The sequence below is a fragment of the Ovis canadensis genome, chromosome 13 (assembly GCF_042477335.2).
Source record: "Ovis canadensis isolate MfBH-ARS-UI-01 breed Bighorn chromosome 13, ARS-UI_OviCan_v2, whole genome shotgun sequence".
Lineage (NCBI taxonomy): Eukaryota > Metazoa > Chordata > Mammalia > Artiodactyla > Bovidae > Ovis > Ovis canadensis.
In genome coordinates, this window is record NC_091257.1 from 94,643,378 (window position 1) to 94,656,446 (window position 13,069).

The 13,069-nt window shown below is 51.9% G+C and overlaps 1 protein-coding gene across 4 annotated transcripts in view; it reads right to left on the reverse strand.

The window, feature by feature from the left end:
* Positions 1-13,069, reverse strand: part of NFATC2 (nuclear factor of activated T cells 2) — a 156,153-nt gene that overhangs the window by 55,316 nt on the left and 87,768 nt on the right. For all 4 annotated transcript variants that reach the window (XM_069548831.1, XM_069548832.1, XM_069548829.1 and 1 more), the window contains exon 6: positions 3,366-3,506. In XM_069548831.1, coding sequence (XP_069404932.1) covers positions 3,366-3,506 — 141 coding nt within the window. The remainder of the gene's footprint in view (positions 1-3,365; positions 3,507-13,069) is intronic.

Sequence of the window (13,069 nt, forward strand, 5' to 3'; positions counted from 1 at the left end):
ACAAGCCTCCCAAAATGCGCCCACGAGGCCTATGCCCGGGGCAGTATGTGTCCAATAAGTGACCTATGGCCTGAACAAGGAAAATGCTGGAGAGACCGTAAAAATGACAAGGAACACTCCTGATGCACTGAGTGCCCACTGCTTGCTGATGCGTTTAACTCTGGGAGGGAAAACTATTAACTCATTGACTGAAAACATAAGTCCAGGGAAGCTGGATAACAAGATGACGCTGGGTATTATCTGCAGGTGAGCTCCCCAACTTCTCCAGGCTTAGCCACCCGCCTGTCTGTCAGATGAGACAAGGCACACCCACAGAGAGGAAGCTTCATCATTCCTCTTATTAACATGCAGCTTTTCAAAGCTGAAAGAGACTCTGGGTTTTCCTCCCTTCAAGCGGTAAACAAGTTTCTTCTGAAACCAAGAGAAGGAAAGCTGCAGAGTAAATGTCTGCCTGCCTTCCATCCTTCCATCCAGCAAATACCTATCTGAGGCCCCTGAGCAGCCTCGCAAGCACGTGCGCCCCCAGGACAGTTGAAAGCTGTCTGGCTCCTAGCTCCACAAGGGACTTGGTAGCACCTGGCCTGCAAGCCACCCCTCCATACTTCCAGCAGCCCCCCAAGGAGACTGCTCACCTGGACATGGAGAACAAGACGTCTATGTATTCTCAGTATTTTCCGCTCTGCCGATAAGGTGCCTTGAAGCCACACACTTCTTGTGGAAGTCAGCACAAGACCAGCGGGATGGTTTCCTGGTCCTAGAGACCCATCCCAGCTGAGGAGGCTATTGCTAACTTGGCTGTTTACATTTCATGCACTTTCCTGCTTGAGAACCCACCACGGTCCTCATACCTTACTCACGTACAGACGAAGTCAAGGCTGTGTCTCTACCTGGCATCAGGAGATCTCTCTGAGCTCTGCTCATCAAAACACTTCCTGGTGATAACCAGCCTCTACTCCAGCCACACAGGTCTGCTCTCTGTCTCATGAGAGCCCAGTAACTTCTTGCCATTGAGAATACTGTACACTGTTTCACTGCCTGAAAAATAAAGCCTTCTCCAAAATGTGTCAAGATGTGCAATGCCTTTAAACCCAAGACACCACATGTCGGCCTCAACCTTAGGAAATAACAGTAACAAACGGCATGAGCTAATACATACTGAGCACTTACTATAAACAGTTGGCTCTCTGTATCCGCAGGATCCACATCCATGGATTCAACCAACCACAGACAAAAATATTCAAAACAAAAAAAAAAAAGTTTAAGAAAGTTCCAAAAAGCAAAACTTGAACATGCCACTCACTGGCAACTATTATCATAGCATTTTCCTAGTATTCAGTCTTCTCAATAATCTAGAGTGATTTAAAGTACATGAGAGGATGTACATAGGTTATACCTATGTACACAAAGGGCTTGTACACTCTCCAAGTCTGGTATCTTTCAGGATCCTGGCACCAATCCATTGCAGACTCTGAGGGACAAGTGAACCGAGCATTTACGAACTCTTCATCTCATGACCATCCTCTAAGGTATGACTGTCATCATCCTCGTTATACAGAGAAGGAAACTGCTGCCCAGAGAAGCTAAGTAGCTTGCCCAAGGTCCCCCAGCTAGGAAGAAGGAGGACTGGGCTTTGAACACAAGCCATCCGGCTGGAGCCTGTGAGCCCTCACCTAGCTGATCAAAGGCACAAACGGGAGGCGCATCACGGAGTCACTTAGAACAGCACAAAGTTGGAAGCAGCCTCAAGCCCAGTAAAGGAGGACGGTTAAATAAAGGATTAGCCACCACAGGACAGACCAGCACACCCACCTACACGTCCGCGCTCCTCCTCACGACACCATCACAGCCCCTCACACCCGCAGGGCCTGACTGCGCGCCCTATTTCACATCATTTTTCTATTGCAATGGCGTCGGCAAGCCTTTTTCAAATCATCTGCCTTCTGCCGTGCTTCCAAGATGTGAGGAAGCCGTTCTCACACCCTGGACATGAGGCCAGCCCATCCCAAGAGCAGGTTCTGTGTGAACGTGGGAAGCAGCCCCCCTTTCAGTGATGCTCAGACCCACGATGACCTCGCGCGAACAGTGGCGCCCAGAGGAGGCGCCCTCATGCAAAATCCCCACAGTGGACAGCCTGCCTGTGGGCCATCCTCAGGGCAGCCAACAGACAGACATCAGCTCGCCTTTGATCTGACCTGAAATCATGTCCATAAGAAAGAAAAAAAAAAAAGGCTCAGCCTAGCACTCGTAACTAAGCGAATTATATAACCTGATATTTTTCCTACTTCAGACCATGGTCTTTTTAAAACGTCCTCACCCACTCCAGTGTCCTTGCCTGGAGAACCCCAGGGATGGCGGAGCCTGGTGGGCTGCTGTCTATGGGGTTGCACAGAGTCGGACACGACTGAAGCAACTTAGCAGCAGCAGCAGCGGTAGTGAACACTTCACAGACGGCCCGTATTAAGAAAGGAGGCGCATGCCGCTAAACCTCTCATAGCAAAGGCGTGCAAAAGTCAAGTATGAATTCAGCACAATCTTTTAAATTAGAAAACAGGGCATTTCTGGGACGGGTTGAAACCACTGGCCCAGTATTGGTGGAAGTTTCCAATTTGTAAGTTTCTGGAAGGTAATTTGAATTCTACAAAGCGATACGTATTTAAAGCTCTCAAAATGACTACCCAAAATCCCACATGGGAATAAACCCAACATAAACAAAAAAGATACACGTGGAGTTTCATGTGTAAGAAGACTAATTAATTAGTCCTACAAGTATAACCAGACAAACTGCAGTATTAGTTACAATAAAAATATAAGCTGCCAATGTTTATTGACTTACAATATACCTGGTGTTGTCATAATTACCTGACACGTATTAACTCGTTTAACCCACGTGACAACCCTATGGGGTAATAACTCTTGTTATAATCATTCTATTCATAAAGAAACAGAGGCACAGAAAAGTCAGGGAATTTGTCTAAGATCACAGAGCAATCAAGTAGCAAAGGCAGGATGTGAACCCAGGATATCCAGGGCCTGGATGTATGATATCAAGCATGTACGATTAATCATTGTGCTCTTACTATTCCCTGTTTGATAACAGTCTAAAATCTGGAAAAAAAAAAAAAAAGGTGTCTCCTGATGTGTAAAAAATAATTTAAAAAGAAGAGTTGGGGGTGGGAAAAGCCTTCTCATCCAACCAAACAAGCCAGGATGAGTTAAAATACACCATAGGACATTCATGCAACAGTGGACCATGTCGGTATCAAGGTCCCTGGAGACAAGGAAAATGCTACACAGTGGGATCTAACCCCCCAAATTAAGAAGAAAAAGATGGTCACTTTCGTATGGCGCTCGGAAGGCGCTCTGACCTGTGGTCTTCTCGGTGAACACGACTTTGGACTCGGCCGTGAAGTTCTGTCCCGTAAGAATCATCTGCTGGCCGCCGTACACCAGGCAGCTGTCGATGTCTTGCCTTTCCACCATGGGCAGCTCGTGGGCGGACCGCTGGGCTGTGGGAGAGAGAAAAAGACGTCGCTATGATGACGGAAGACACCCACTTGGAACCGTCCCGAGATTTCACGGGGCACAATGCACTCTGCCCACCTCTGTCACTGGTCACTGCAAACGCGGAACCCTCAGCCCTGGCAACCAGTGACTCTGCAAATGTTATGTTCTTGTCAACATGCCCGAAGTCTTTGGGGCTAATTTTCTCCTAACAACAAGTTTCATTTTCATGACTCAAGAGACCGATGCCTGTTCTCCTTTCAGGAAGGAGAGGAGAATAAGAATTTGATTTTTTTTAAATAAAAGGATAGGCAAATCAACCTTTTTTTAAGAGGTTTCCTTTGCCAGAGTGCACGCTCTTCTCCTGCACGTGATGGCGGCCACACACAAAGGGCTCACGCACGCAAACTTGAGGACTTAATTCCTGAGAGTGTAGACGCCTTGGCCTCTGAACTCATTCGCCAGTCTGAACATAATTCGCTCCCATCACATCTCTGACCACATTTTCTAGCACTCCCTTTCGCTCACTCCCCTTCAGACACACTTCTAGAATGTTCTCACCATCTCTGAAACACACAGCACACTGCCATCTTTGAAGGCTTGCACTTTCAAGCCCTCCTCTCTGGAAGGCTCCTCCCCGCTTGCCTGCGCGGCTGCCTTCCTCACTTCTTCCAGGTCTCTATACAGATGTCACCCCCTCAGAGAGGCTTCCTTGCCCCACCCTCGCACCCTGCCCCTCACAGCTAACACAGCAGGACCACCTGTCCATCTGTCTGGCGGTGCCCCCCACCTCTCCTCTTTATCCTGCTCCATCCTGCTCAGTTCATCCCCAGAGAGCTTTCCACCTTCAGAAACGCTACCTGTAGCATTCTTGGTTCCCCTGCATTTCATCTCTTCCCCGCAAGAATGTAAGCCCAGAAGAGAGGAGCATCGCTTTGTGCATGCTGCGAGCCCAGGGCTGGGCCCAGGGCCCAGGACTTCACAGGGAGTGCTTGAGAAGGATATAGGGATGGATGGATGGAGACAGGTATGGATACAGATGTATCTCAATATATCTTGATACATATTTATCTCGATATCCTCATCTGTATCTGCAGTGAGGAATGGGACAGGCTGACTGTTTGAACTACAATGATATACTTGAATGCTCACCATAACCTTCTAAGAAAAGAAGTATAATGAAATTATATGCCTTCAGGGAGAAAACGGAACCCTAGAAGTCAGCTATGGTGATGCTGAGATTTGACCTGAGCCCTTAAGAGCTGGCCTGTCCAGCTCCAGAGCCCCCTCCTTTAGCCCCTCCGTCCAGCCAGTTCTTCTGGAGGACGGGCTGCAGGAAAGAGTGAAGACCCTCTCCAGATGCCTGCCCTGGGCAGGGTGGGAAATGGGTCCAGCCGACACGAGGGACCGTCCCTTGGGCTTCGCCTTGGCAGCGTGGGCCGCGGAGGCCGGCCCGCCCCCTGGGTGAGTCAGCCTGAGCTCCTGGCATCCCTCCCAGAGCCCGAGGACTGGGCAGAGGGCCAGCCCTCTCTGTGCCAGGGGCCGGCAGACCGCCCCCTCCAGGAGCCCAGGGACGCAGCCGCGTGAGGCCCGAGGCGCGGGCCTAACCCTGCCCTCCCGGCCCGCCTGGGCCTCCAGGTCCAGCACCCTGTCCCTTCTGCCCTGGAGCCATGTTGAAACCCATGCCTTCAGAGGCAACCGTGCATGTGGCAACCTTTAAGGAGTCTGCTGTGGACAAGACACTCCCAGACACTGTACATCGAAAACACAGCCCAGCGACTCTCCGTGACCTCCCGGCCAGTATCTCCCCATCCCAGGCTCTCTGTTCCCAGGGCCCAGCCAGCCAGCGTGGTTCTAAGGGGCTCCCAGTTATGGGCACGTATTAAAAAGGCCTCTTGGCAGGAGCTGCTAATTTCTCCCACATGGGCTGGGTTATTAATCCTTTCTTTCAATAGAGGAGTTTTGTGTGACTTCCTAATTGAGCTGCCATCAATGGAGATTTATTAGCAGTGAAAACAGCAGTCACACCGCCTAGAAGAGCAGGTCCCGGCTTTTCGGATCTGCCTTGGACGTGTTTCGGGGGCGAGGAGGGGCTTTTGGTCCCAGGGATGGATGGGTGGGAAGGCCACAAGACCCATGCCGCCCATTCTGCAGGTGGAACGCCTGAGTCACCACTCCTGGGCGAGTTGGCCAAGGGCTCGAGTCCAGCCAGGCCGGGGACTGGACGTGGCCACGAGCTCTCAGCGCTGGGCGGGAGGCTGGCCCGGCCAGCTGCTCTGTGAATCACCCAGCACTACTGTGAACACGGCTCGGCTATTTCCTGAAGCAGCCTCACTGCTTCTCCCTCCAAAGCCTCACAGGTTCAGGCAACCAGCTGATCCTCCCTTGACCAAATCTTCATTTCCCACCCCTTCTCCTTGATGCTTAGTCCTCAGTCATGTCAGACTCTTCGCAACCCCGTGGACTGCAGCCCACCAGGCTCCTCTGTCCATGGGATTCTCCAGGCCAGAATACTGGAGTGGGAGCTGTTCCCTTCTCCACGGGGATCTTCCCGACCCAGGGGTCGAACTCAGGTCTCCCGCATTGCGGGCAGATTCTTTACCGTCTGAGCCACCAAGGAAACCTCTGCTTCTCCTTACCCGAACGAAAACCATCTTTTCTAATGAAAATGTAAAGACAAGAGTCCAGTCTCGCTTCCTGTAACCTTTTATCTAAACTGTGGTCTTGCAACTCAAAGTGTGGGCTGCATCCCAGGGACGGGGTGGGGGGTGGCGGGTGATATTAGAGACATAGAACCTTGGGCCCCACCCCAGACCTACTGAACCTTGTTAAGACTCTGCAGCTTAACGAGGAACCCAGCTGACTTACGAGCTGTCAAGGGTAAGGAGTACTGCTTAACCCTAGCTACACATGAGCATCACCTGGGGGGTCGAAACAAACATGACATTCCAGCCCTAGTACTACCATTCTACAGACAGACAGACATCCTCAGAACTCGGCTCCATGGAGGGGCAGCCCCTGCCCGGGTGAGGCTGCCGTGCGGGACCGTCCCTGGTCTCAGCTCAAGTCCCCACCAGGTGACCCTTTAGGGGGCTTCCCGGCTCGAAACCTCACTTTGCCAAATTGGAAAAACGGGGCCCTCAGCAGACCCATCCCAGAGGCTGTTTGAGGGTTAAATGGGAGAATTCACAGAAAGCATATTTGATTTAATAAATCCCGGCCGGTAAAGCAAACACCACGATGCGCCGCAGTTCCTCGAGCGGCTGCCCTGTGTCAACCGATACCTGCGGGCTGTGTCCGCGTGTTTACACACAGTACCGCGCTCACTGGCGCGGTTCCTGCTGGATCCCGACCCCTAACCCAGGTGTCTTGGCCCTGAGTCCCAGCATTTTTCAAAGTGGGGTTCCCAGGCTACCTGGTTGGGGGAGGTGCTTAATAAAAATGCAGCCACCCAGGCCACACCCCTAACCCTGGGCCCCAGCGGCTCTTGGAGGAGGCTGGACATTTGCATTTTTACAATCTTTCCGGGTGACTTGTTGAAACACACTCTGCTTGAGAACCAAGCCCCACACTTAAAAGGCCACCTGAGGACCAGGGGACCTCCTCCAGGGGAGGCCCTGCACCCTCAGAGAGCCCAGAGGCAAAGCAAACAAATCCAATTAGCCTCTGAAAGAGGAATTGAGAGGCAAACAGCAACCAAAAGTGCGCTCCCGAGGTCCACTTCCTTCTCCCTCTCTGAAGGCTACTCATTGGGGTGACACCGTCACGGAGGCAGGGCTCCCCGCAAGCCCAATGGGCCTCCCAGGCCTGCAGCACCACCCCCGACGGCCCCCACCAAGTCCCGCTGGGCTCTTCAACCATCAGCGGGGCCAGCCCTCCAAGCCACCAAGCCCTAGAGTGGCCTAAGCAAGCCGCCGCGGGTCATCAGCTTAAAGCTAAGCCCACGGCCCGCATCTCACCTGTGGGCAGAGGCCAGCCCCTCCGCTCCTGCTGAAGCATCGCGGTGGCCCTCAAAGCCAGGAGATTTCCCCAGGCTTTCCTCCTGCCCCTGGATTCTGGCACGTCATAAAGGGGCTTGGGGTTCCTGGGTTTTACGAGCTCTGAATCAACAGGGCGCTGTTGGTTTAGCCTGTCTGGGTGTTTACTTTCACTAGCAACAGTGGCTGATGGGGAGTCGAGCCGCGGCAGAAAAGACTAAGTGAAAGAAATTCACCCCAGGCTGGTCCTCCAGGTCAGCCTGGACAGGGGACACTGCTGTCTATCTGTCCGCCATTCTCTGTCACGGGGCTGCCTGGCCAAGAATGCCGGAGAACCGCAGGGAGAGGAGAGGCTGGCCAGGGAGATCAGGCACGCAGGGTAGGTGGGTTCTGTTAACAACTGCAAATGGTAACAGCGGCCGTAGAGAGGGCCTTGGATCCCAGAGACTTCTCATACACATTGTTCTTTACATTATAAAGCACACACATAACGAGGCAATTCATGGTCATGGGTCAAAGGAAGGATGCCGACAGGTGACTACCTGAGTCTGAAGCCCAGCTCGCTGATATCGCTAAGATCAGCTTGGGGAACCTTGGGCGAGTCATTTCACCTCTCCGTGCCTGTTTTCTCATCTACAAAATGGGAACGCATCACACAGTGCTGACCTCAGAGGGCTGTTTGCAGATTAAATGAGCTGGCGCACGGGAAGTGTGTGGTACCTCGTCAGAGCTCCGTGAGCGTCAGTTCTGTTTATTTTTATGGCTGAACTTCATGAGACCACAGAGCAGGAACGATTCCCATTATGGAGCTGAGGGCGTTGAGCCTCCCGGAGGAGGAGCTCTATGCCTGGGAGCTCACAGCTACAGAAGGCAGGCAGGCAGAACTTGACCCCAGACTGTGGGATTCCCCCACCCAGAGGGACTCCTTTTTAGTAAAATGGGGAAGACTCAGTGGGAAAGCGGCCAGGCAGCCTGAACCGGGAGGCGCCCCCCTCCCGCCACGTCAGTCTCACCCGGGCTCCAGCACTGACCATCCCCCAGCCGCAGAGCCCTTCTCGCCTGTACTTCGGGCCCCTGGCCTTGGCCATGAGCCTGGCCTGGCCCGGAATGCAGTGCTCCGGCCTCGCCCGGGAGGGGTGGGGAGCAGGCCTGGCAGACGGCCCCTCAAGCCCCCACCCTGGCGCTGCTGGCTCTTCCCTGGGAAGTGGGAGACGGGGATAGGGGAGCCCAATTCTGAGTGGGGGGTTCACCTCTGTGAGGGGCCTGTGAGCACCCACAGTACAGGGGTGGGATCCATGGCGCTGAAGAGCCTTCCAGCTCTGGACCTCAGGGGGTCTCAGCTTCCTCATACAGAAAATGGAATACAAACCCCGGCCACTGGGTCCATGGCGGGGGGACCCGCTCCACTGTCCTCACAAGGAGCCCCGAAGAATACTCCCATGGGTCTCCAGAAATCAAGACCCTTCTGGGGGGCTCCGTGAATCCCCACATGACTAGTGAGCTTCCTGGCACTGGGGGACCCAGGCAGCCCCGGCAAAGAACTGAACAAGGGCTTTAACCCCTAGCTCCTCCCTTGCCAGCCATGTGATGAGCAAATCAGTTAGCCCTTCTGAACCTCAGCTCGCTTGATACAAGCTCAATCTGTAAGATGAGTCTACCGAGGCTGGGGGACTTCCCTGGTGACCCAGACCAGTGGTTAAGACTCCATGCTTCCAACGCAGGGGTGTAGGTCTGATCCCTGGTCAAGGAACCAGGAGCCGATATGCTGCATGGTGTGGCCAAATTTTTTTTTTAATGATAAAACTTTTTTAAAAACTAGAAGCATAGGAGAAAATCTTTATGACCTTGAATCAGGCCAAAAAAAAAAAAAGTGTTCTGAGGCTATGATGAGGATGGAAATGGGTTAACATACAGGGCAGCTGGGGGCACACAGCAACTCTTCAATAAAGGGGAGTTTCACCTGCCCCACCCCTGCAAAATGAGCTCGATAAAAGGCCACAATCCCAGGGTCAGGTAACCCTATCAATTAACAGAGAAGCCACCCCAATCCTGGGCTCCCCCAAACCTAGCTTTCTGGTAATCACCACCCAGCCAACCCACAGGCAGATAACCATCTGAGCTCTGCTGAGCAGCAGGGTTGCGGCTTGCTGCCAGCTCCCCTAAAACAGAGAGTGTTTGCTGAGCCCCTATACTTGCTGCTGCCTGGGCTGTGCACTCTTGGCAGTGACACGGGGGCAGAGAGAGGCAGGTAAACACGTGCTTTGCAGAGCGTTGGGGACGGCTGCCGTAGGGGCAGGACGAGCCATACCACAAGAGAGATACTGGGATTATTCTACTGATACAGATATTACCATTCTTACCAGCCCCACTTTACAGATGAGAAGACTGAGACGCAGAGCACTAAGTAACTTCCCTGGGACTAAACAGTGAGTAAGTGGCAGAGGCAGGATGTGAACCCAGGTCCACAGTCCTAACCAGCACCCTGCTGCTTCTTCCCATCATGCTGGTTTCTGATGTTTCTGAAACGTGGTTCCTTGGTCATTGCTTAAAAGCCACCTCAGGGAGGAGGCCTGGCCTACCTGCCCTCTGCTCCATGCCCCGACGTCCTCCCACATCTGCTGCTACACCATCTCGAGGGAGACGATGCAGTGTGGCGCAATGGGAGAGTGCCCACAGCCCCCTGAGGGTCCCTGAGCTGGTCTCCAGTTTCTGTGAGATGATTAATCAATCTGTCACTCCTGATGGAGCTCAGCCTGGGTGTCCTGGGATTCAGCAGGACATGGATGTCACAGTCGGCTTGGCCCCTTACTAGCAGTGTGAGCACAAGCAATTAGCTTGACCTCTCTGTGCTTTAGTCTTCCCATCTGTAAAATGGGAATGGATGCCGAGTTCCTAGAGTTCTCACAAGGATTCAGGAGCAACGGAGACAGTGCTCGATGCACAGGGTGACTAATAATGGCTGCCTATCCCTCACCTCTTCCCTGTCTCCCTCATCTCCGTTCTTCCCTTGGTCTTCAAGTATCTATCAGCATCTGCTCTGTGCTAGGCAAAGTGCTAAACCACTTCTCCCCGGCGGTCCCGTGGTCAAGACTCCACGCTCCCACTGCAGGGGTGCAGGTCCGACTCCTGGTCGGGGAACTGAGATCCCACATGCTGCACTGTGTGGCCATAGATAAATTAGTAAGCGTGCCCAGTCACTGAGTCAAGTCTCAATCTGTGACCCCAGGGACCAAACCCACATCTCCCGCATTAGCAGACAGATTCTTTACCGCTGAGCCACCAGCGAAGTCCATTATGACATTCAGTTCTGTTTGAAGTCTCTGCCAGCTTGTTGACTGCGGATTTTCCCCACTAGAATGTGACCTGCGGGATATCCAGAACTTTGTTTTGCTCATTGCTGGATCCCTAGTTCTAGCACTACAGATACACTCCCAAAGGAGAAGGGGGCAGCAGAGGAAAAGATGCTTAAATAGCATCACTGACGCAAAGGACATAAATTTGAGCAAACTCCAAGAGATGGTGAAGGACAGGGCAGCCTGGCGTGCTGCAGTTAATGGGGTCACAAAGAGTCAGATATGACTTAGCAACTGAATAACAGAAACAACAAAATATGTTTTTAATTGGAAGAATAACATTAAGGGGCCCATAAGAATCACGTGGGTCATTCTGGCTTCTGGCAGGGGCAGACAGACAAGACAGCATCTCTGATTTATGAAGCAAAGCGCGACCAGTTTGCCCGTCTGGTCTCCCTCATTCTAAGGATTTCCACAAAGCGCTGCCGTGCGATCACCCACCTCCCACATCAGACTTCAGGAGTGAAGTGGAGGGGTAAGGGAGAAGTGCGAGGGAAGAACAGGCAGGTTTTCTACGCTCTCACTTTCAGAAAATGGCATATGAAATAATTACATTTCCATATGGAAAACAATGGGACTGGACCTTACTTCACACTGCACACAAAAATAGATCAGAGATGGTTTGTATCCCTAAACCTACTAATAAAAGCCAGAATCAAAAAACTTTTAGAAGAAACCAGAAAAGAGTGTATCTGCTATCATCAAATGGGCGGAGATTTCCTAGGGGAATGTAAAGAATAATAATCCCTAAAGAAGAGAATAAATTAGACTTCATAAAAATAAAGTATTGATCCTCTCAATACGGCACAATTGAGAAAATAAATAGGCAAGCTACAGACTGGGGGAAAATATTCTTAATGCATAAATCTGACAATGCATAAATGACTGTTGTATATTAACAATAAAAATACAAGGAACTTCTCTTGTCCAGTGGTTAAGACTCCATTTCCAACGCAGGGGGCGTGGGTCCAATCCCTGGGCAGGGAACTAAGATCCCGCAAGTCACGCATCGTGGCACAGTCAAAAATTTAAAAAGTAAAAATATGAGTGACCCCATAGAAAAATGAACAAAATCTTTGAACTAACACTTTAGCGAAGAAGACATATGATAACCAGTAAGCACACAGATAGGGGTCAGCAACATTCGCCTTCAGGGAGATGCAAATGATGGGTTATGCACAGTGAGACCCCGTCTTACGCTCACCGGCAAGACTGTAATTCGAAAGACTGGCAGAGCCAAGTGGTGGTGAGCATGTAGAGCAAGTGGAATTCCCAGACACCCCGGTACGGAGCGTAAAGTGATTCGGAAAACACATACATTGAGACACACACTTTCCCCCGTGACCCAGCAATTCCATTTCTGGGTATTCACCCGAAAGAAAAGAAAGCGTTTGTCCACAAGGGCCTTGAAGGAGAGTGTTCATAGCTGCCTTATTCATGATCCTCAAACCCCGGAAAGAACCCAAATGTCTATCAGTGGTAAATAAACAATTGTTATATTCATACAGTTGAATACTGTTCAGCAATTAAAAAAGAGAGAGAGAGAACCACCAAGTCACGCAATAACAGCACTGGATCTCAAGAAACATCCTCCTAAGTAAAACCAACCACACAGAAGAGCCCATGACAAGTCCGTGACACAAAGTTCTGGGAGAAGGAAAGCTCACTGAGGTGACAGAAACCTCAACAGTGGTTACCTGCGTGGGGGCTGGGGAGGGGGCGATGGCTGTGGGGGAGGAGGAAACCTGCAGGGGTGGAGGGAAACGCCCTTGATCTTGCTCGAGTGGCGGTCACACGGCTGTGCACGTCTGTCAGAACCCAGCGCCTCTGCGCCATCTCGTGCATCTGAATTACACCTTGGAGAGATATCTTTGTGCCACAAAAGAGACACTGGAAACAGCGTATGAGAAAAGCCATTTTCTAGTCCACACCTCGTACCCACACCCCCGACTTCTGCAGGATGAGCAAAGGGAGCCTGCACTCCGCACGAGGCGGGCATGGCCCGGTGGGGTCACTGCAGTGATCGGAGAGGCCCCTCGGCCAGGCAGGGAGGAAACTGGGGAGGCTTGCACAGGACGCGGGGCGCCTTGCTGCCTTTCCATCCCGCCGGGCAGCCTGGGGATACTTGTCATCATGCTTTCGATTTTTCAACAAACATTCTAGAGTCAGCTGCAGTGTGCCAGGCCCTGACTGACACCCTCCTGGTCCCTAATCCTAACTGAGAGACGGACAGGTAAA